Raw genomic sequence first — 23,196 nt, 5'->3', positions numbered from 1 at the left:
GTATGATGGTTACTAATGTTACTAAGATGAATATGATGGAGAGCTGGTCTAAAGGAGTTGTGAGGAAGACACACTCGTCTTTACTGTGGTGTAATTTATCCAATGGAACATCGTGAGCACTGGAGGAACACAGAGAAGAGGCACTGAATCTGGACTAACAACAAGGAAGATTTTCTGGAAGAGGTGATGCCTTGCCAGGTTTTTTAAAAAGAGAAATAGAAGTCAAGCCAGAGGAGGAGGAAGGGCATTTGAGCAGACGAGACACAGCCAACATGAATTGGGTTGGATGTGGCTAGAAAATGGACCGAGGGGTAAGGGGGTTAGTTAGGGCTGGGAGGTGGGGAGTCACACATGGCTTATCTGAATAGAGAAAGCATATCCATACATTTAATGATACCCAGCTGGTGAAGGAATACTCTTGAAAAATAACTACTCTCTAAAAGACAAAGGGAAGAGATGTTTGGTAACATGAGAACTGCTTCGGGTAAGAACTGGTCAGGTTTCGTTTATTCTCTTCTGCACAAATGGCCTCTGCTTTCTTGCATATCCCCTTTCTACTCCCCACATGCATTGTCTCTTTCTGATTTTAATCATTTATGTTGTCAGTGAACTGATTAAGGAATTGCCTCCACATGGACCACATTGCACTACACCTGTGTGGTTGTTCATGCATCTTTTTCTCACTGGTGTCTAACCTGTTTCACCTGAGACCCTTGAAGAACGGAGCTGTTAATTTTGTATTCCCACGTTCAGCACAGAGTAATTCATCTACAGATTTGCCTGAATGAATGAGTAATGTTCAAATGCATAGCAGAATACAAAACTAGATGAAAAAATATGGGAACATGAAGTAAAAGACAAATTCCGAGTGGGGATGTGAGCAAGTTTTCATGAAATAGGAGAAATCACATTCTACCCAAAGGCACAGAGCTTTGCTGGGCAGAAGAGAGGCAGAAATGAATTCAGGTAACAGAACTTCCCTGAACATAAAAAGTATGTCCCAGCAAGAGTCAGGGGTCTGATATGGCTGAAGGGCATAGTGCTTAATTGTAAATAAACCCTGTTGAGACCTAACATCTTTTGAAACGTTGTCCTAAACCATTTAGGTTTGAAAAGCTTTAAATGGTATCCTAGGAAAGTTTTCTTTACTCCAAAGGAAACAAGTAAGGTTTCATGCAGAGAAGTGCCATTATTCTACCTTTGCTTTGGATGCATGAAAGTAATTCTCATGGGATGAATTGATGAACACAGGGTGATAACAAAGCTTCTGGGAGGTGGTGAGGAAATCATTGCAAGAGTAGGGGTGACAAACAGTGTATACCGGGGGCGGAGGAAGGAGGAGGAGCATAATGAGTATGAGATATTGAAGATCTAAAAATGTTGTGAGTTGAAATTCCTTGAATATTGACAAGGAAGCAAAGAAAAACACTGGAGATCTCTGAGATTTTCAGCTTCATATGAGAGAGCATGTACCTTACAGTATAGAATTGTGCTTGCTGAAGGCTTTATTATTCATGTCCATGTCCATAATAAATAGAATCTGAATGAATGAATGAACAAATGAATGCATGAGTGAATAACCTTGGAATCTTCCAAATAACACACATACTCAGATGGCTTTAAGCAAATCTGGTTTATGCTGCAGGCACAGGAGTATGCCATGGACCTGTAACTGCCTAACACAGCCCCATCAGGCTCATGGAGTACCTCCTCCGAGAGCACTTTAGGTCTCACGAGTATACATGTGACATCTCACGGGCAAAGCCTTCACATGTTAATTATTATGGATATTATAGCTCATTGTACTATTTATATGTTCATTATCATGAGACTCTTGACAAGGTATTAACAGTGTTTGAAATGACAAATTAGTCATCTCTACTGATGGACAGGCACTATCCTTAAGGTTCGTTCAACGGATAATTAATAGACTATTCGTAAGTAATTGGTATTTACCTTTTCACAGGAAACATATAAATGCCCTTTGTAGTATTTTCAAACCAACCCATGATAAAGTTTGGAGATGCTAATGCCACATATTATCAAGTTACTGTGTTAATATTACATTAGGATTGGAAAATCTGTTAGAGGGATTTTATGTATTTCTTTTCCACAAGTCATTATGTAATGTGTCTGTTGTTATATAGTGCTATTTATATCTTTCAATCCACACTAAATATATACATATATTCTTTCTTCCTTTCTTTCTTCCATTTTTCTGATCTGCTTCCATTGATGACTCTATACTTTTGACTCCAGATTGGCAATATGAGGGTAAGATGACAAAAATAAAAATGCCAAACAACCTCATGAACATTGCTTGTCTGTCTTTGTTTTATTCTCTTTAGAACATTATTAAAATTCTATTCACTCCCTTTAATTAGACCCTTTATCACAATTAAAGTCCAATTTTGTTTGTTTCTGTTGTGAAACTTTAATTACAATTTATCCTTGTTAATCATTCCTTTATGTTATTTCTTTGGGTTAAATTACCATCCCATTATCTCTGTCCTGAAGGACTTCTGCTCTCCAGTGGTCTCTGCTGGTGTTTTCTCAGTAAGATTTGAGTAGTTTTGTGGTGTACAAAGTGATTGTGTTATGATGTTATAAGGAATCTATGTAGTTCTCATGAAAATTTTTTAAGCTAAAAAATTATTAAAAATAATGATGCATATTGATTTGATTGTAGGATTTTTCTTTTTTAAATACCAATACATACCTCAATGAATTTCATACCAGGGTGAGTGCCCTATGGTTGTTCCTTCTTACCTTTGGTTGTTTTCTCTCTTTAGATTGCAAACTAGCTAGGGGAGGACCGCCAGCCACCATAGTTGCTATCGATGAAGAGAGTCGGAACGGTGAGTGAGCTTCAAATTTTAAAAATGACTTCTCTGAGAGGGACTTTTCCTTTCAACCCTAGATTTGTTACATGTGGAAGTACTAAATGAAAGCTGCAGCGCAAATCTACAAACAGCACTCCCTTAATTTCTTCCCTGTATGGGTTTAAATTAGGCCATATGCTGGAAATGCTTTACTTGGATAAGATATGAGAAACTTCTCTATGACTAGAAAGGTTGTTCATTCTTGATCATAAAGGAGTATTTTACTCAGGGTCAGTCCAAGAGTGCATCCAGATAGGGCTGGGATTTTTCTTTGCCAATAGGTAGAGTTGACTATCATGTATACAAACACCTGGTCACCTAAGTAAGATACATTGTGTTCCTCCAAAAGAAGTGGACCGCAAGGTAAGGCTTCCACCGCCACTTACACTGGCTGAAATCTGGTAAGGTTCAAGCTCCATAGCCCACTAGACATGGCGATTTATGAATGGTTAGTGGGGAAAACGGAAGATTCTTGGGAATAGAGAACCTGACCAAAGGTTGTGAGAGCAGAGGAAGAAGCTTAAGTGTTGGTTCAGCTTGTCTGCCATAATGAACAACTAATACCGAATCCATATCACATTCCTCAGGAAGCACTTTTCCTTATCAAAACCAAAAATAAATGGAATTGGTGCTTTGTTCTACAATTCTCCCCGAGCCTCTTTGAACTTCAATGTGTGAGTGTTTACAGATTTTTCTCCTCTGTTAGGGCTGCAATAAAATGATATCTCTTGAGTCTTGGTTTCTATTTCAAACTACTCTAAGTGTGTGAGTGTGCTCTGAGGCTTGGTTTGTCTACTAATCCCGTAATGGACCTTCAGTTGGGCTTGTTTTGGTTCATGCTTTCTGTCTGTTTGAAAAAGTCTGTCTTCAATACTTATATATACATATATATATGGGACTTATTAGAGAATGATCTTTTTTTTCCTGGAATTTAACCCACATATATTTTGAAGCCGTCTCTGACATATGTAATACCTTCATTGTGCTGTATTAGAAACATTCCTTTACCCCTTTGAAGAGTTGGTGTAATTTTTTTCTTCTTGCATATCCTTTGGAATCAGCTTAAAATGTCCATAGCATTGCTGGCCTCTGTTTATTTATTATTTATTTATTTATTTATTTATTTTTTGCTGGCCTCTGTTTAAACAAAATAAATTATCTATACTAAATTTTAGCAACATTTAAAAAAAATCAGAAAAACTTGGGTGTTCTCTTTATTTTTAAAAAAGCCAGTCTGTATTGAGCATAAAAGCATATAAAGTTGGTGAGTTATTACAATGCTTTTGAATAAATTGGAAGTAAATCTTATGTGTGTCTACAGAAAATGAAAAAAAATATGGAAAATTTTTTCACACATACAGAAAATTATGGTTTATTTATCATTAACTATTTTTCAAATACAAATGTACAATATTTCAAAAACAAATCTACAAGGAAAACAATTTGCCTTTTTAACCAGAGACAAAAAGGAAAAAAAGTGATAGAAGGCCACTCTCTATTTTAGTTTCTTTAATGTTCACTGATTAACTTGAACATATAAGCTGAGTTGAACTAAAACACTTAGTTTTATTAAATGATTTTGTTTTAACATGGAATTCTATACAGAGCTTATTTTGCCAAATATCCCCAGTAATGATGATATTTTACCTCTTTATTATGACTAGATCCCATTTTTCAAAGGACCAGGAGCTCTGCAGAGATATTGCCATAGAGTGCTGTATCGTGCATGTGATAAACCTTCAATATTTGTGTTGTAGAAAAAGTGACAAGATACAGTGCAGTAACATTGTGTTCTTTAATTGGCATATTTTGTAGAAACTGCCAACTCCTCAGAATCCTGCCAAAGTCATTTGAGTGTCATCACAGGGACTATAAATACTTGTCTAGAGACTAAATGTTTGCAATTTTATTTTACATTAAATTTCTAAAAATATGATCATGTGAACCTCTGCCAGAGATTATAATATAGTGTGCAGTCATCCTTGTCCTGAAAGTCTGAAGGAAGCAATGCATGAAAATGTGCTTCATATTTTTTCTTCAGGCAATCTAGGAAACTTCCAGTAAGACAGTTAATTCTGATACTGCTCTTAAACTCTCTTAAATTCTCTTTTTCTGAATCTTTTAAGTGGTTGTAATAAAATATGTGGGTATTTGATTTTACCAGTGTAATACACATCATTTTTAAAGGTTCTGGGACTTCTTAAAAGAAAAGCAGGGGAGCACCTGGGTGGCTCAGTCAGTTAAGTGTCTGACTTTTGGTTTCAGCTCAGGTCATGATCTCAGAGTCATGAGATGGAGCCCCACATTGGGCTCTGCACTCGGCATGGAGTCTGCTTGAGATTCTCTCCATCACGCTCTCCGTCTGCCCCTCCCCACTGCTCATGCTCTCTTTTTCAAATAAAATAAATAAGTAAAATCTTTAAAAAAAAATAAGGAAGAGCAAATACTTTATTAAGCCAAAATAGTAAGTTTATTTTGTGTCAACTTACCTTTAGTTTACTTTATTGATGTCTACAGGTAAATAAGATCTATTGCTAAATACGTCCTCCACTAAAGTACAGCTTTTAATAGCACAGATCTAAATATATATATATATATATATATATATATATATATATATATATACACACACACACTTAATTTTCTTATGTAAGTCATTGAGGTACATTTATACAACGTCCATTATTTGTCACATGCATCTGCATCATTCATAATTTTTAGACTCTGTGGGATGGGAATATTTCCTCTTTGTGAATATGTATGCTAAATTCATTTGCACAAATACATATGTTTGAAAGAATTAAAACTGTAATGGGAGGAGATCCATAAACTTCTTAGTAACTCTGGACTCTGTTAGATTATTCCCCTCTTTGATCATTATTCTCAACAGCATACTAATAATAGATTCTTTATCTCACCACGATCTGAAGCAGGAGTTTATTTTCATCAGAACTATAAGAAAACCAAGCTTAGGAGTTCTAAGGATGCAAAGTCAACACAAAAATAGACATACCCTGGCTCCTGACAACCATCAAAAAGCTCTCAAGCTGGTACATAGAGCATGTTTAGTATGCAGTCACATTTAGAGAGGAGAATGCATACAGAGAAAAGGACCTGGACATATTTTCTTGTTCAATAAAATGGGAATATCTAAAAATTCCTTCTGGAAAGCTTATGTCCACACAAAAGCCTACACACGGATGTTTATAGCAGCTTTATATCTAATTTCTAAAACTTGGAGTTTTCAGTAAGTGAATGGACAAACTGTGGTATATCCAGATAAATTCAGTGTAAAAAACAAAGAGCTGTCAAACCATGAAAGACATGGAGGAATCCTTTTTTAAAAATTAATTAATTTATATTTTAATTGCAGTATAATTAACATACAATGTTACATTAGTTTCAGGTGGACAATATACTGATTTATCTATTCTTTTTTTTTTTTTTAAGATTTTATTTATTTATTTGAGAGAGAGAGAGAATAAGAGACAGAGAGCATGAGAGGGAAGAGGGCAGAAGGGGAAGCAGACCCCCCGCTGAGCAGGGAGCCCGATGTGGGACTCGATCCCGGGACTCCAGGATCATGACCTGAGCCGAAGGCAGTTGCTTAACCAACTGAGCCACCCAGGCGCCCCCTGATTTATCTATTCTATACATTACTCAGGGTTCATCAAAATAAGTGTACTCTTAATCCCCATCACCTATTTAACCTGTACCCACCCCCTGCCCCTGCCCTCTGCTAACCACCAGGGTGTTCTCTATAATTAAGAGTGGTTTCTTTGTCTCTTTTTTGTTTCCTAAATTCCACATGAATGAAATAATATGGTATTTGTCTTTCTCTGACTGATTTATTTCACCTAGCATTATACTCTCTAGATCCATCCATGTTATTGCAAATGGCAAGATTTCATTTTTTTATGGCTGAGTAATAGCCCATTGTATATATATGACACATCTTCTTTATGCATTTATCTATCAATGCACAGGAGTTACTTCCATATTTTGGCTATGGTAAATAATGCTGCAATAAACATAGAGGTGCATTTTCTTTTTGAATTAATGTTTTAGTATTCTTTGGACAGACAATTAGTGAAATTACTGGATCATATGGTATATCTGTTTTTAAATTTTGAAGACTCTCCATATTTTCTACAGCAGCTGAGCCAGTTTGCATCCCCACCAACAGTGTATGAGGGTTCCTTTTTCTCCACATCCTCACTAACACCTGTTGTTTCTTGTGTGTTTTTTTTTTTTGGTTTTGGTTTTGTTTTTGTTTTTTTTTAGCCACTCTGACTGGATGTAAGATGATATTTCATTGTGGTTTTGATTTGCATTTGTCTGATGATGAATGACGTTGAGCATCTTTTCATGTGTCTGTGAACCACCTGTATGTCTTCTTTGGGTAAATATCTGTTCATGTCTTCTGCCCATTTTTTAATTGGATTTTTAAATATTTTGGTTGCTAACCCTTTATTGGATAAATCATTTTCACATATCTTTTCCCATTCAGTAGGTTGTCTTTTTGTTTTGTTGTTTCCTTCCCTACGCAGAAGCTTTTCATTTTGATGTATTCCCAATACTTTATTTTTGCTTTTAGTTCCCTTGCCTTAGGAGACCTATGTTGTTGCCACATCAGATGTCAGAGAAATTATTGCCTGTGTTCTCTCCTAGGATTTTTATGGTTTCAGGTCTCATATTTAGGTCTTTAATCCATTTTGATTTTATTTTTGGGTATGGTGTAAGAAAGTGGTCTAGTTTAATTTTTTTTGCATGTTGCTGTTTAGTTTTCCCCACACCTTTTGCTGAAGAGACTTTTTCCTATTGCATATCCTTGCCTCCTTGGTTGAAGATTAATTGACCATATAATAGTAGGTTTATTTCTGAGCTCTCTGTTCTGTTCTATTGATCTATGTATGTATTTTTGTGCCTATACCATACTGTTTTGATTACTATAACTTTGTAGTTTGTCTTGAAATCTGGGCTTGTAATACCTCTAGTTTTGTTCTTTTTCAGGATTGTTTTGGCTGTTTGGGGTCTTTTGTGGTACCATAAAGATTTTAGAATTATTTGTTCTAGTTCTGTGAAAAATACTAGGTATTTTGATAGGGATTGCATTAAATCTATAGATTGCTTTGAGTAGTATAGACATTTTAACAACATTTGTTCTCCCAATCCATGAACATGGAATATCTTTCCATTTGTTTGTGTCATTTCCAATTTCTTTCATCAGTGTTTTACAGTTTTCAGAGTACAGGTCTTTCACCTCCTTGGATAAGTTTATTCCTAGGTATTTTATTATTTTTGATGCAATTGTAAATGGGATTGTTTTTTTAATTTACCTTTCTACTACTTTATTGTTAATGTGTAGAAATGTAATGGATTTCTCTATACTGATTTGACATCCATGACCTTACTGAACTCATTTATCAGTTCTAGTTTTTTTGGTGGAGTCATTACTGTTTCCTATACATAGTGTCATGTCATCTGCAAATAGTGGAAGTTTTACTTCTTCCTCATCGATTTGGATGACTTATTTCTTTTAGTTGTCTGGTTGCTGTGGCTAGGATTTCTAACACTATGTTGAATAAAAGTGGTGAGAGTTGACATCCTTGTCTTGTTGCTGATCTTCCAGGGCAAGCTCATTTTTCACCACTGAGTATGACTTTACTGTGGGTTTTTTATATGGCCTTTATTATTTTAAGGTACATTCCCTCTAAACCTACTTTGTTCCCTCTAAACTTGATGTTGAGTACAACATCATGAATAAATGCTGTATTTTGTCAAATGTTTTTTCTGCATCTATCGAAATGATCATACGGTTCTTATCCTTTTTCTAGTTGATAAGGTGTATCACACCGATTAATTTGCAAATATTGAACCACCCTTGCAACCATGGAATAAATCCCACTTGATCATGGTGAACGTTTGTGGTTTGGTTTTGTTTTGTTTTATTACAATATATTAATTGTCAGATTTGGTTTGCTAATATATGTTGTGAGGGGTTTGCCTTTATGTTCACCAGAGGTATTGGCCAGTAATTCTCTCTCTCTCTCTCTCTCTCTCTCTCTCTTTTTTTTTTTTTTTTTTGTAGTGTCTTTTTCTGGTTTTTGTATCAGGATTATGCTGGCTTCATACAATGAATTTGGAAGCGTTCCTTCCTCTTCTAATTTTGGAATAGTTTGAGAACAGGTATTAACTCTTCTTTAAGTGTTTGGCAAGGATTCATCTGTGAAACCTTTTGTTCATGAAGGTTTTTGGATTACTACTTCAGTTCTCTCTCTCTCTCTCTTTCTCCCCCTTTAATATGAATCTGGCTAAAGGTTAATCAATTTTGTTAATCTTTTCAAAGAACGAGTCCTGGTTTCATTGACCTGTTTTATTGGGCTTTTTTGGTTTGTTAAGTTTCTATTTTGTTTATTTTTTACTTTAATCTTTATTATTTCCTTCCTTCTACTGGTATTGGATTTTGTTTGGTTTTTTTAAAGCTCCTTTATGTGTAAGGTTAGGTTGTTTATTTGAGATTTATCTTGCTTTTTGAGGTAGGACTCTATTGTTATAAATTTCCCTCTTAGAACAGCTTTGCTGCATCCCAAGATTTTCATTTTCCTTTGTCTCCATGTATTTTTTAATTTTCTCTTTGGTTTTTTAGTTGACCCATTCATTGTTAAGTAGCATACTATTTAATCTCCATGTATTTGTGTTCTTTCTAGATTTTTTTCTTGTAGTTGATTTCTAGTTTCATAGTGCTGTGGTCAGAAAAGATATATAATATGACTTCAGTCTTTTTTAACTTGTTGAGACTTGTTTGTGGCCTAACACATGATCTATTCTGGAGGATATTCCATGTACACTTGAAAAGAATGTGTATGCCGCTCTTTTAGGATGGAGTGTTCTGAATATATCTGTTAGATCTATTGATCCAATGTATCATTCAAGGATGATACTTCCCTACTGTTATTGTACTACTATTGACTACTTCTTTTATGCTTGTTATTAGCAGCTTTATGTATGTGGGTGCTTTCTAGTTTGGTGCATAAATGTTTACAGTAGTTGTATCTTGTTGTTGGGTTGTTCCCTTTATGATTATATAGCGTCCTTCTTTGTCTCTTGTTAGAGCTTTTGTTTTAAAGTCTATTTTGTAGATGTAGAGGAATCTTAAATGCACATAAATAAGTGAAAGAATCCAATCTGAAAAATCTATGTATGTATGATTCCAACTGGAAGGGTAAATTATGGAGACATTCTTGAAAAGGCAAAGTTACAGAGAAATTAAAAAGTTTAGTAGAGTCTGGGGGTGAGTGGGACAGAGATAAATCAGCAGATCACAGAGGAATTTTTGAGCATGAAAATACTCTGTAGGATATTTTAATGATGGATTTATGTCATCATACTTTTGTCCAAACCCATAGAATGCACAATACTAAGAGGGAACCCTAAGGTAAACTGTGGACTTTGGGTGATTATGATGTGTCAGTGTAGGCTTATCCTTAATTAAAAAAAAAAAAGTACCTTTCTGATAGTGGTGTTGATAATGGAAGATGTTATGCATGTGTGGGTATAGGGGAATCTCTGTCCCTCTCATTTTTTGTTGTAAACCTAAGACTGCTCTAAAAAATAGTCTTTAAAAATCTTTCTGGAAATATATATTCTAGATTCAGTGGACTCCGAGCTCTTTATGGCATTGAGTCCTTACTGGAAGGAGGGAGGAGGAGTTACACGGGGACCATTGACAGTCTGCCCCCAAGTAGCAGCCACTGTACAGCAACAGTGGCATGGTTTCCAAACAGGTTTGAGAACATCCAGTTCCGGCTAATACTCAGAAACTGGATAAATGCATAAGCAGTGCTGAGGCAAGGGGACAATAAAATGATTTTAAGCCTGGGTTAGAACATAACACTGTGGTTGTACAAAAATGGAAAGATTCAGAGGCAAAAGGATATCGCTATCTAAGTGAGGGACTCAAGGCCCATCCTAAAGGTCCTTTATAGATTTAAAGTCAAAAATATATTGTGGGCTGACAGCAAATTTGAGAAATGAACGATGATGCTGAGTGTCTCTAGAGTTTGAAAGTAGCTGCCAACAAAGGAGGCCACAGCTGACTCAATGAGGAAGTTTCCTTTTCATTCTCAAGGAGCATTCCAAAGCCAAGGTATGAATGAGGTTGAGGATTAGAGATCCCTACATACTTCCTGGATGGTAGAGGAGGTTATAGACAGGAGTGATGACTTCAGTTGGTCTCTCCTTCTGCAGAATTGCTCTAGTCCAAGTGCACACTTAGGCGAGGGAAGGAAGGGATGTGGAGGTTGGTCCCTCACTTGAAACAGTTATGGTATGAGGGGTATTTAAGTTCCTCAGCATTCTTTTCCTTCCATTGCCCAAACCATTAGACTTGGAAGAGGAGATTACATTTTTATGTTGATGCTTTTCTTCCTTCAAATTGTGAATTACATACACTTTAGTTTCCAGGAAGGAGTTACTCAGACTCCGCCCTGCACACCTCCAAAGGGCCCCACATGGAATTACACACACTCCTAGTAAAAGAGGACTTGCAATCATGTACAGAAAAAAATCTTCAAATAAACAACATGTTTTAATGAAAATTCTCAAATTTTAAACAAAGTGTGATGTGATAAAAATCTTCGACATCCAACTGTTCAGAACCCATCGTTTTGCCTATTTTTACTCATTCCTCTTCATTCTCTAAAGAGAAAAGAGTTTAAACTGGCTGAAGGTTTTTACAATCAGAGTGGAGGAAGAGTAGACTCTATAGAATAGCACACAGGAGAAGATGAGAAGAACCACATATGTGAGACTGCATGAGATATTCAGGAGAGGGGAAACTAAGAACCAAGATGGCAGGTGTCATGCAGCTGAGATGACTGTGTTCTTTTCAGGTAAAGTGAGAGACTCCCAAGAAGTCTTGGCTGCTGGGAATGCATAGCAGATACAAAATGTCTGAATAATTGTTGTCATAGACAGATTCCTTGACTCTTGTAAATATTTGAAGAAATGGTGTTAAAGATTGAAATTGTTATCTGGGCCTGTCATTGGGCCATGTTTCTTCCAATGTGTCAAAACTAGGATTCTGATTTAAGATGTCCCTAGATTTAATTCTGTCTCACTGTCCCTGTCTCTCTCTCAGTTCTATAATAAATATTGTCATTATTTCAAAAAAGAATATGTGAGTGTTGCCTACATAATATATATATTAAATAAAATTTGAATTACAAGATACCTTGTGAGATATTAAGCTTTTGAAAAGTTGTATAGAGTTTTAATCATGAAAAAAAGGGAGGAAGAATCTGGTGAGTATGTCTTATGAGAGGGTTTGAAATGTTTGTTTTAAACCACTACTTTCTGTAGGCACTTTAATTCCATCTCTTTTATGCATTGTCATCTCATTGCTAATGTAAACAGTATTTGCCTCTTACTTTGATGTCTTCATCAATAAATCCCAGAATAATTCTATGTCTGAACTATGGAAAAAATAAAAGGCAAATTTAAAACAAACAAAGAAAATATGGTTTTATGCAGATGACTATATACTGCACATTAGGAAACACAGCAACCTTAGCAATGAAAGAAACTCTGCAAAGATTAGGATAAATTAATGGATGACTGAACAAGTTTATGAAATACTGATGTAAGACTAGTATTTTATATGGAGTTTTGAAGGATTATCACTGATGACATCAAGCAATATGGGTGTTTTGGTTTTTCTGGATAAATAGGAAAAGTATTTTCTTTTTGTTCCATGATTTATAACATTCTAACTTGATTCTTAACTGCCAAAGAAATTACATATTTTCATGAGACATTAATGGTCTTCTGGCTAGATTGCTGGTGGATATTGCATAGGACCAAAATCATGATTATAGATTTCCTTATTGTCATTTTATTGTTGACTTTCCCCAGTCTTCACTAAGTCATTCTGAGTTATTGCCAGTGAAAGTTGTACTCAGATATGAGGAAAGAGATTTTTCCACAAATTATGAAGGAGTTAAGTGAAGCTATCCAAAATACATTTACCAACATCAGACCCAAGTTGATATAAAATATATATATATATCATGTCCAATTCTTCAAGTATTTTAATCCTCTTATTATTGTGCCTATAAGACAACAGTTATAAGAGGAAACAATTTGGCTCTGCTCATTACTGGTGAAGCTATATATGCAGTGATGCATCCTGCTTCTTTCCAGAGAGTCATTTTCTAAAAGGTCAGCAGCTGCAAACCTCCTGAATATATAACTGTTAAATGAGAAGTAAATAGAAAAGTTTCTAAGCATTAAGGAAATAGGTTGTTACTTATCTCCTCAAGTTATCTAGAATTTTATTGACATTGAATCATATATTATAGTTCATTGATGATCTTTGCTTGTTTGTTTATTGACTAAATAGCACCAAATATGCTGTGGGATTGCTGGAGTAATGGAAGGCTCATAAAACAAGGGGCAGGAGAAATGTACAAGGCAGACACAAGTCAGAAAGGCCAGCAAGCCAGGGCACTTTATATGAGGAAGACAACCCTGTGAATGTTAGTAGCCCCTCATTTACTGTTTAAATTTCAGAATGCTAATGTTATTAACAATGATGAAAGGTTTAGGTAGTGGAAAATAACCTCTGGTCTCTAAGGAAGTGAAAAGTACATTAAAAAATTCTAATTCTATTTTACCATATTGTTTAAATCCTTTATTTTAATCACATGTCTAATAAGAATAAGGCTGGATTATAGAGAATTAAAGTGTGTCACACACAGTCACATACACACACAATCCCAGATGATGCTGTTCTCATGAGCCTTTTTTCTATAGAGAGTATCTGAGTCATAAGTCATTAAGGCAAATGGCGGAAGCTGGTATTGATTTATTTGTGTAGACTCTTGGAACTCAAGCCATGAGCCATGGGCCATGGTGGGCAATAAAAATGAGCCTTTGTACTAGGAGGGAAAGTCTAATAGGTTCTATCCACTTGTAACCATGTAGAAAAGAAGGCCCCCCCCTTTTTTTTTTTTTTTTTGGTCAGAACAATAGGAAATTCTGTATATTTAAGATGTCATTCTAATTTAAATTTTGATTCCTTTTATGAGCCAAGCAAAACACATCTGTGTGAGTCATGTGGCCTGCAGGCTACCAATATTTTGACTTCTAATTTAGGCAGCAAAGATGAGAGAATTAAGTTAGGATGATGTAAAAGACAGATTCTCCTACATGGGAGAAGCAGCATCCAGAGGGTGAGTCGGCTTTGAGTTTTCTCTGCATATCCCAGGCACTCTTCACACTTAGGTTGTGTAATTTTTGAGTTTAGTTGGGGAGTGAGTCCCTGATGGAAATTATTTAGGAACTCTGGGATGGAAGAAGCATCAAAATTTAATTCTGGGGGATATTCTCTGCCCAGAACCTTCTAAGAAATGTTGACATCTGTTCTTCCGCATGTGAGCTTTCCTTGGGCTTGATTCCACCATTCCCCCCCCCCCCCCCCCACCAAAGACTTTTCTTCCCAAATTTCCCGGAGTCATGAGTGGTTCTTTGATTTCTTCTGTTCCTTATGATCAAATGTTGGCCACTAGATTACTGATGGTTTTTACTGAGACATGGAAATGTGAAGTGGGTCAGTACTCTCACTTCTGAATAGAGAGGAGTAATAAACATTGTACGCGTTATGAAACAGTAACCTGGATGGTATGAAACATCTCTTAGACTTAATTCCTCTAGAAGTTTTCAAAACAAATGTTCAAATGCCCTATATTTCTGACTGGAATTGTTAATGTAATTAAATTAAATATGCTTGCAAGTGTGCCATGCGTGTTAATGAATATGAAAGTACCTGGTATCTCTTTATCTACAGCTATTTCACAAGACTGTGAAGGATGCACTAAAGTTAGCATTTATTTTATATCTGTATCAGAGGATGCAGTTTTAGCAAATAGTTCATACATATTCCTTAGAACAAATAAAAAAGGAATCTCTTAATTGTACTCAATCATAAAAGATGTGGGGAATTGTCACAGCTAGGCATCTTTACAGTAGATTCAGCTTGGTTAAAATCCAAATGAGTTTATTAAATAGAATGTGTAGATATGCTAATACAGTAAAAGTGCTTTCTTTTTGATCTACTTGAAGTACTTGCCACTGGTGACCGGAAGGAAGTTTTTTGGTTTGGTTTGGTTTGGTATCAGTTCTTACTTTTTCTTTCTAGGTTCCATGTTTTGCCAGACAGTAATTCTTAGCTCTTAAGTCTCAAGTTCCAGCTGTTTAGCACTGAATGCTCCTTCTTAACCCAGGACAACCTGGAAACAAGGCTCTTCCCATGACAAGAGCATCAGACAATCTTCTTCTACCTGCTCTTGTTTTGGCCAGTATTTTTCTTCTTGTTTGTTTGCTTTTGAAAATTTACAAATCTACAAAACAGTTATTTGGATTTTTGCATGTGTGTGTGTGTGTGTAAGAAGTAAGGGGATTGCTTCTTAAAATGCTTTTGAGTAGGAAAGGAATAGCTACCAGTCAAGGTGTGCAAGGTGAATTATCTTCCCAAATTTCTCTACAGGGTTCATTTACTACCCTTCAAAGTGTTTATTTAGAGATGTGAAAGCTCTTCTTGGCAACAGACGAAATGTTACAAATGAATTCAAAACAGATTAAAAACAAAATGAGTAATTTAGTTGCTACCCTTGAGACTTTTGTCTGAAATCTTAGAAACAGTCAATTTCAGATTTCTTTGTAGAGAATAAGCTGTAAGCAACACCATTACAAGCAAAGTTGTTCTTTTATTTTTTGTGTTTCTAATGACCAATTAAAACCTCCCCTAGGTTTCCATGCTGTGACAGGTAGCAATTATGAAAACGTATGTTTTATTTCTATTATTTGAATATTCTTTTGACACCTTGAGTTTTGCTATCTCTAAAATGATGTCCCATGATGAACAGGCTCTTGTCACTTAATACCATTTTTTTTTTCACATCTGTTATGAGTCCCTGAAGAGAAATAATTATTTCAGTTCAATTTCAGTCTGTTTCAAAATACCACCCAAGCCCTACAAAATACTGTGTTTCTCCATCCTTTTCAGTCTTTACCTAATGCTACTCCTTGCTTCTTTTTTTTTTTTTTCAGTTGAGGCAAAACAATTAAAATGATATCTGACTTTGAGAAAACTAAGTACCAGCAATTCGGAATTGAATAAAGAGATCATTTTTATCTTCCCACATAATCCCAATTTAGCTGCCCACAGGATGTATTTCTAGATTAGAAATCCCTATTCTGTATATAGAAACATCTTTATCATTGTAAATGAATGAAATATTGATAGGAAACTGTAGACAGTCTTATAACTATTTTTCTGTTTTTGTCTTTTTTAGAAACCTTCAGATAACATCTTTTGGGCATCAGTTTTATAAAAGTGTGGGGCTTAAATTAATATTTTTGAGATGTTAGGTCATATTTTAAGGACTAATATGAATTTAGCATTCTTTCCCATAGTATGTCTGTCTTTAACTTAAATTTTAGTTTTTAAATTACTGACTATTAGTTCAAAGTAAGGCTCGAGGAAGATGTACTTTCTGATTTCTGTGATCCAGTCATTCAGGAATGGTACAAATACCCCTGGTATATGTGAGAAAAACTTCTTCTGTGAGTTTTAATACATGCATAAGGCATTTAGCTGTATTTATATTAACCCAGTGGTTGAGAAACAAGGAGAATCCTCTGTAAATATACAGAATTCAGCGAGACTGTAAATATAAATCCATGCACTGGGGGAATTATGGGATAGAAGGCGAACATGTAAGCCTGTGGCTAATATTTTTCTGCCAACGACTAATGGGTACCTTTTATCTCAAAGGGGGGAATATTAGGACCATTTTTAGTAGATTGCAAGTTTTATGAGAACAAAGAGTGTATCTGCTTTGATTCTTTGCTATGATGCCAGAATGTAGTGAAATGCCTGCAGGCACTGAAAAAAAAATCTATTTTTTGACTGAGTGAATCATTAGCAGGAATCCCACAAATACCAGCTAACATCAGAGTTAAATTGCACTTACCTGTCTATTTAGGAGAGTTGAGAGCATTATTATCAATAAGATTTTTCAAAATAATCCACCACAAATTACAATTCACTGTGTACATAGAAGAATGGATATTGTGTCTGTATTATAAGAGAAAAGAAAGAAACTCTATAGAACAGACTAAAACAGCTTGTTCTGAAAAGTCTAGTACTCCAAATTTGCCATCACTAGACTCAATAGAAACCTAGATCTCAATAAAAAATTCTTAATATGTATTGTTTAGATCTGTTGCCATGTTTCCTGGGGTCTACCCCTAATTGTAGGCCATAATTCTCCAATTATACGAAAAAGAAAAAAAAAAAGCTAGCCATTATGCAAAAGTTAGCCTATTTAAGACATTATAAAGTTCTAGCCCAAACTTTTGTTTTCTGTTTATTTCCAATTGGATTTTAATATCAAAACTACATGAGATATTTACAGTGTTTAAGTAACTGGAGTTGTTGGTATGATAAATAAGGGAGAGGGAAGTTATAAATGCTCATATTTATGCTTAAAATGTCATCTGAACACTACTATAGTTTATATACAACTAATGTTTTTATTTTTAATCATTAAATCCTTATTTACATTGAAAAAAATGTGTTTTTTTTTTTTGTCTGCATGACCATGTCTACAATGATGAGACACATTTCTTTTGTGTTTAGGAAATAGTTGTGATACTATTTACAAATAAAAGAACGTATTATGTATCAAATGAGGACCCTCACCCCCCAGTGCAGGCAGTGAGGTACAGACAACCCCCCCACACATGGCTGTTGAACCAGTGGAGTCAGAAACCACCACCAAGCCCTCTCCCTGTTGTCAGGAAAAAACTGGGTGAGTTCAGTCCTGGGCTGGTAGTCATGCACAAGAGAGATTCTACAGAAGTGCAGCCTTCCCAGAGGGAGACTCCAGCACACCAATGGAGAAAAAAGAAAGGAAGGAAGGAAGAGAAAACTTTGCTCATAGCTGTGGAGGCAGCAAGAGAAACATTCCCGGATCCCCCTCCTCCAAGGAGACACTGAAAGAGGCTGGTTTGTCAGTGGAGGTGATCTCTCCCACAGAGGGAAAGGGCATGCTCCAGCTGGGGCAGGCTGGGGGTGGGGGGTGGCTGGAGAAGCCCACCCCTCCCCTCCAGCTCCTGGATCTCTGCCACTGGGGGAGGGCGGATACTGAGAAAGAGGCAGAGAAGAATTTCAGATTGTGTCAAAGGGATTGTGTTCTGCAGGAAGTCCACCCACAAGCCTCTGGGAGTTCCAGCCCCAGATTTCTTTCTACTGGGTCTGCAGGAACTCCAAAACACCTGTGCTAAACCCACACCTCCCCACTCTGTGGTTGGCTGCTTGTATGTGCTCCCAGGTGCACTCACAAAAATGAGCCCCAGTAAACAAGGAGCATGAAAAGGCCATGGTTGGTGGGCAAGGGACAAACTACAAACTTGAGCTATAGCTCCACCTTCTGGATTCCAAAGAGAGGTTTCTAATAGCCAGCTGGGTGAATTGGAAGAACCAAAGACATAAAACCTTAAACATCTGCCCACAAGAGGGAATAAGAAAAGTAGAAAAGATATACTTCTGCAAAGACAGAAAACAGAAGGAAACAAATCTCACATAATGACACCACCATAGTATGTAATGCTGTGTCTGCTGAAAGCAATGGGCAAAGAGTTAAAGAGTTATCAGCTACTTCAAATATGAAAGCAGACATGCATCACTACAAGCGACATGAAAAATCAAGGTAATATGGCATCATGGAAAGAAAATAATAATTTTCCAGCCACCAAGCTCAAAGGCACAGAATATAGCAATCTAATGGATAAAGAATTTAAAGTAGCAATTTTGAAGAAACTCAGTGAGTTACAAGAAAAAACAGAAAGTGGCAATTTTGAAGAAACTCTGTGAGTTACAAGAAAAATCAGAATGACAGTACAATGAAATCAATAAAATGTGTGGATAAAATGAGTTCTTTACCAAAAAAAGTTGAGATTATAAAAAAGAGAAAGACAACAACCAAACAGAAATCCTGAACCGAAGAATTTGGTGAATGAGATGAAGAATGAAACAGAGAACATCAGTATCTGAGTGGACCAGACAGAAGGAAGAAAAAGTGACTTAAGGATAGGAAGTTTGAAATAACAGGTAAGAAAAAAAGGAAATAAGATTTTTAAAAAGCAAAGACAGCCTATAAGAATCACCAAAATCCAAAGAATGACAAATATTAGAATAATCAGGACTCTAGAAGGAGTAGAGAGGGAGAAATAGATAATAGATAAATAAATAGACTCAGCCCTCTATTTAAGGGTCTATTTAAAGAAAGTCTATTTAAAGAATAATAGTCTCACAAAAATGAGCCCCAGTAAACAAGGAGCATGAAAAGAAAACAGGCCCCAGGCCATGGTTGGCAGGCAAGAGACAAACTACTTGAGTCTATTTAAAGAAAAAATAACTAAAAAAAAATAAAGAAATAAAAAATAAAGAAATGATAGCTGAGAATTTCCCAAACCTGGGGAATGATTTGGACATACAAGTCCACGAAGCTGCTAGAACACCTATTATCTCAATGCACAAAAAGACCTTCTCCAAAACACATTATAATGAAATTGTCAAAACACAATGATGAAGAAAAATCTTAAAGGCAGCCAGGGAAAAAGGGAGTAGGACCTACAGAGGAACTCTTTTAGGCTATCAGCAGATTTCCCAGCAGAAACTACAGACCAGGAAAGAGTGGAATGGCACAAAGTGTTGAAAAAAAAATTACTAATCAATGTATTTTATGTGGCATAGTTGTCCTTCAGATATGAAGGAGAAATAACGACTTCCCCAAACAAACAAAAGCCGAGGGAGTTCACCACCACTAGACTAGCCTTGCAAGAAATGCTGAAAGAATTCTTCAGTGAAATCTTTTCAAATGAAAAGATACTAATTAGTGATGTGAAAACATTTGAAAGTACAAATGCAGAGATAAAAATGAAAAATATACAGTGAGACCTAGAAGAACTGTATATTAGGACAGTGCATTAACCACTCTACTATAGTATAAAGGCTAAAGGAAAAGTAGTAAAAATAATTAGATAGTATAAATTTTGAAAAAAAAAATACTCAGCATAAAAAGAGTAAGTTGTGATGTCAGTAATATAACAGGGAGGAGTAAAAGGCTGGATCCTTTATAGGTGATCAAAGATAAGGTGCTGTCAACCTAAAGTGGACTGTATTATCTGTAATATATTTTATGTAAATCCCATTGTAACTACAAAGCAAAAACCTGTAGTAGATCCACAAGAGACAAGGAAGGAAACAGAGCACACTACAACAGAAAATAACCAATCTGCAAACACAGGCAGAAACAGAGGCAAAAAGAAACATTGGAAATACAAAACATCCATAAAACAATAAGATGTCATTAGTTAGTCCTTGCATATCAATAATTACCAAATGAAATTGATTGAATTTGCCAATCAAAGGCACAGAGTGGCTGAATGGATAAATTACAAGATCCAACTCTATGCTGCCTACAATAGACCCATTTCAGATTTAAGATCACACAGTGACTCAAAGTGAAGGGATGGAAAAAGATATTCCCTACAAGTAGAAGCCAAAAGAAAGCAAGGTAGCTAATACTTATATTGGACAACATTTAGACTTTAAGCCAAAGATGTTAACAAGAGTCAAGGAAGGTCATTATATAATGGTAAGTAGATCAATCCATTTAGAAGATATAACAGTCATAAATAACATATGCACCCACCATTGGAGCACCTAAATATATTAAGCAAATACTACCAAATATGAAGAGAAAAATAGACAAAACTACAATAACATTAGGGGATTTCAGTACCCCACTTTCATCAATGCATAGACCAAAAAAAAAAAAAATGCATAGCCCACATAAAAAATCAACAAGGAAACAATGGACTTGACCCATACATTAGACCACATGGACCAAACAGAGATCTTTAGAACATTCCTTCCATCAGCAGCAGAATACACATTCTTGTCAATTGCATATAGAACATTCTCAAGGAAAGATCAGATGACAGCATACAAAAAATGTCTCTGCGAATTTAAGAAGATTGAAATCATAGCAAGCATCTTTTCCTACCACAGCAGTATGAAAATAAAAAACCACATAAGGGAAGCTTGAAAACATGTACACACATGTGGAGACTAAACACACTCCTAGACAACCAAGAGGTCAAATAAGAAATCAAAAAGGAAATCGAAGAATACCTCAGAAAAAAAAAAGGGGGGGGGGAAGAAAAGAAAAAGGGAATACAGTGTGTCTAAACCTATGGGACACCACAAAAGCAGTTCTGAGAGGGAACTTTATAGTGAAACATACATATAGAAATCAGAAAGATCACACACACACACACACACACAAAAACTAACTCTATACCTTAAGAAACTAGAAAAAGAAGAACAAATTAAGCCCAAAGTTAGAAGAAGGAAGGAAATAAAGAACAGAGGGGAAATAAACAATATAGAAAAAAATCACCACCCCAATAGTGGTTTTTCAAAAAGATAAACAAAACTGGCAAATTTTTAATGAGACTAAGGAAAAAAGAGAGACGATGCAAATAAAATTAGAGATGCAAGAGGACATATTACAACTGGCACCCCAGAAATACAAAGAATCATAAGGGAATATTATCAACAATTATACACCAACAAATAGATAACCTAGAAGAAATGGATAATTTTCTAGAATCAGACATTCTCCCAACAGAATCAAGAAGAAAGTCTGAACAGAGCAATTACAAGTAAGGAGATTGAATTAGTAATCAAAAACTTTCCAACACAGAAACCCCTAGGAGCAGATAGTATCACTGGAGACTTCTACCAAACATTTAAAGAAGAATTAACACCAATCCTTCTCAAACTTCTAAAATATTAAAGAGGAGGGACACTTGCAAACTCATTCTATGAGATCAGCATGACCCTAACAACAAAGCCAGATAATGGCACTACAAGACAAGAAAACTATAGAACAATATCCCTGATGAATATAGATGTAAAAATTGTCAACAAAATATTAACAAACTGAATTCAAGAACTCTTGAAAGGATTATACACCATGGCCAAGTGGGATTTGTTCCTGCAATGCAAGGATGGTTCAACATATGCAAATCAATAAATGTGATAGAACACATTATTAGAATGAAAGATAAACCTCATATGGTCATCTCAATAGATGCAGAAAAGGTGTTTGACAAAATACAACATCTTTTCATGATAAAGACTCTCAACAATTAGGTACAGAAGGAATGTACCTCAACATAATAATGTCCATATACAACAAACCCACAGTTAATATTATACTTAATGGAGAAAAATTGAAAGCTTTCCTCTAAGATCAGGAATAAGACAAGGTGCCCATTCTCACCACTATTATTCAAAATAGTACTGGAAGTGTCCTAGCTAGAGCAATCAGGCAAAACAAAACAGAACAAAATAAAATAAAAGGCATCCAAATCAGAAAAGAAATAAAATTGTCATTATTTGTCAAGGATACAATTTTATATGTTCAAAATCCCAAAGACTCTATTTAAAAAAAATTGAAAGCATTAGATCTAATCAATGAATTCAGTAAAGTTGCAGGATATAAAATAAATACACAGATTTCAGTTGTATTTCTGTACACCAATGAGAAACCTTAAAAGGAAGTAAAGAAAACTGTCCCATTCATAATATCATCAAAAATAGTAGTAACATACCTAGAAATAAATGTAACCAAGGAAGTGAGGAATCTGCGCAATGCTAACTACAAGTCTGTGCTAAAAGAATTCAAAGAAGGCACAAACAAATGGAAGGGTGTCTTGTGTTCATGGATTAGAAGAATTAATATTGTTAAAATGCCCATGCCACCCAAAGCCACTTATAGATTCAGTGCAATCCCTGCCCAAATTTCACTGGCATTTTTCACAGAAATGGAAAAACAATCCTAAAACCTGTATGGAGCCACAAAAGACCCCTAATAGCCAAAGAACATAAGAAGGAAGAACAAAACCAGAGGTATCACACTTCCTGATCTCAAACCACACTACAAAGCTATAGTAATTAACAATATGGTATCAGTACAAAGATAGACACATAGGTCAGTGGAACAGAATCAAGAGTCCAGAATTAAACCCTCAAATATATGGTCAACTGATAAGGGAGCCAAAAACATCCAATTGTGAAAGGATAGTCTTAACACAAGTGGTGTGGGGAAACTGGACAGCTACATGTAGAAAAATGGAATTAGACCCCTGTTTTAAACTGCTCACAAAAATTAAC

General features: G+C 35.6%; 1 protein-coding gene across 8 annotated transcripts in view; it reads left to right on the top strand.

Annotated features, from left to right (window-relative positions):
• The window catches only part of PCDH15 (protocadherin related 15), a 789,625-nt gene that overhangs the window by 118,794 nt on the left and 647,635 nt on the right, over nt 1–23,196 (top strand). For 6 of the 8 annotated variants that reach the window (XM_035008612.1, XM_035008611.1, XM_035008610.1 and 3 more), the window contains exon 2: nt 2,793–2,858. In XM_035008612.1, the coding sequence (XP_034864503.1) occupies nt 2,793–2,858 (66 nt within the window). Of the gene's footprint in view, nt 1–2,259; nt 2,275–2,792; nt 2,859–23,196 lie in introns of all 8 variants that reach the window. The other 2 variants (XM_035008614.1, XM_035008609.1) reach the window with 1 other exon arrangement.

This window comes from Mirounga leonina, unplaced genomic scaffold (assembly GCF_011800145.1).
Source record: "Mirounga leonina isolate KUSES-001 unplaced genomic scaffold, KU_Mleo_1.0 Mir_152, whole genome shotgun sequence".
Taxonomy (NCBI): domain Eukaryota; kingdom Metazoa; phylum Chordata; class Mammalia; order Carnivora; family Phocidae; genus Mirounga; species Mirounga leonina.
The sequence above is the reverse complement of the archived record's forward strand: the minus strand, read 5'-3'. Positions and strand labels throughout refer to the sequence as shown.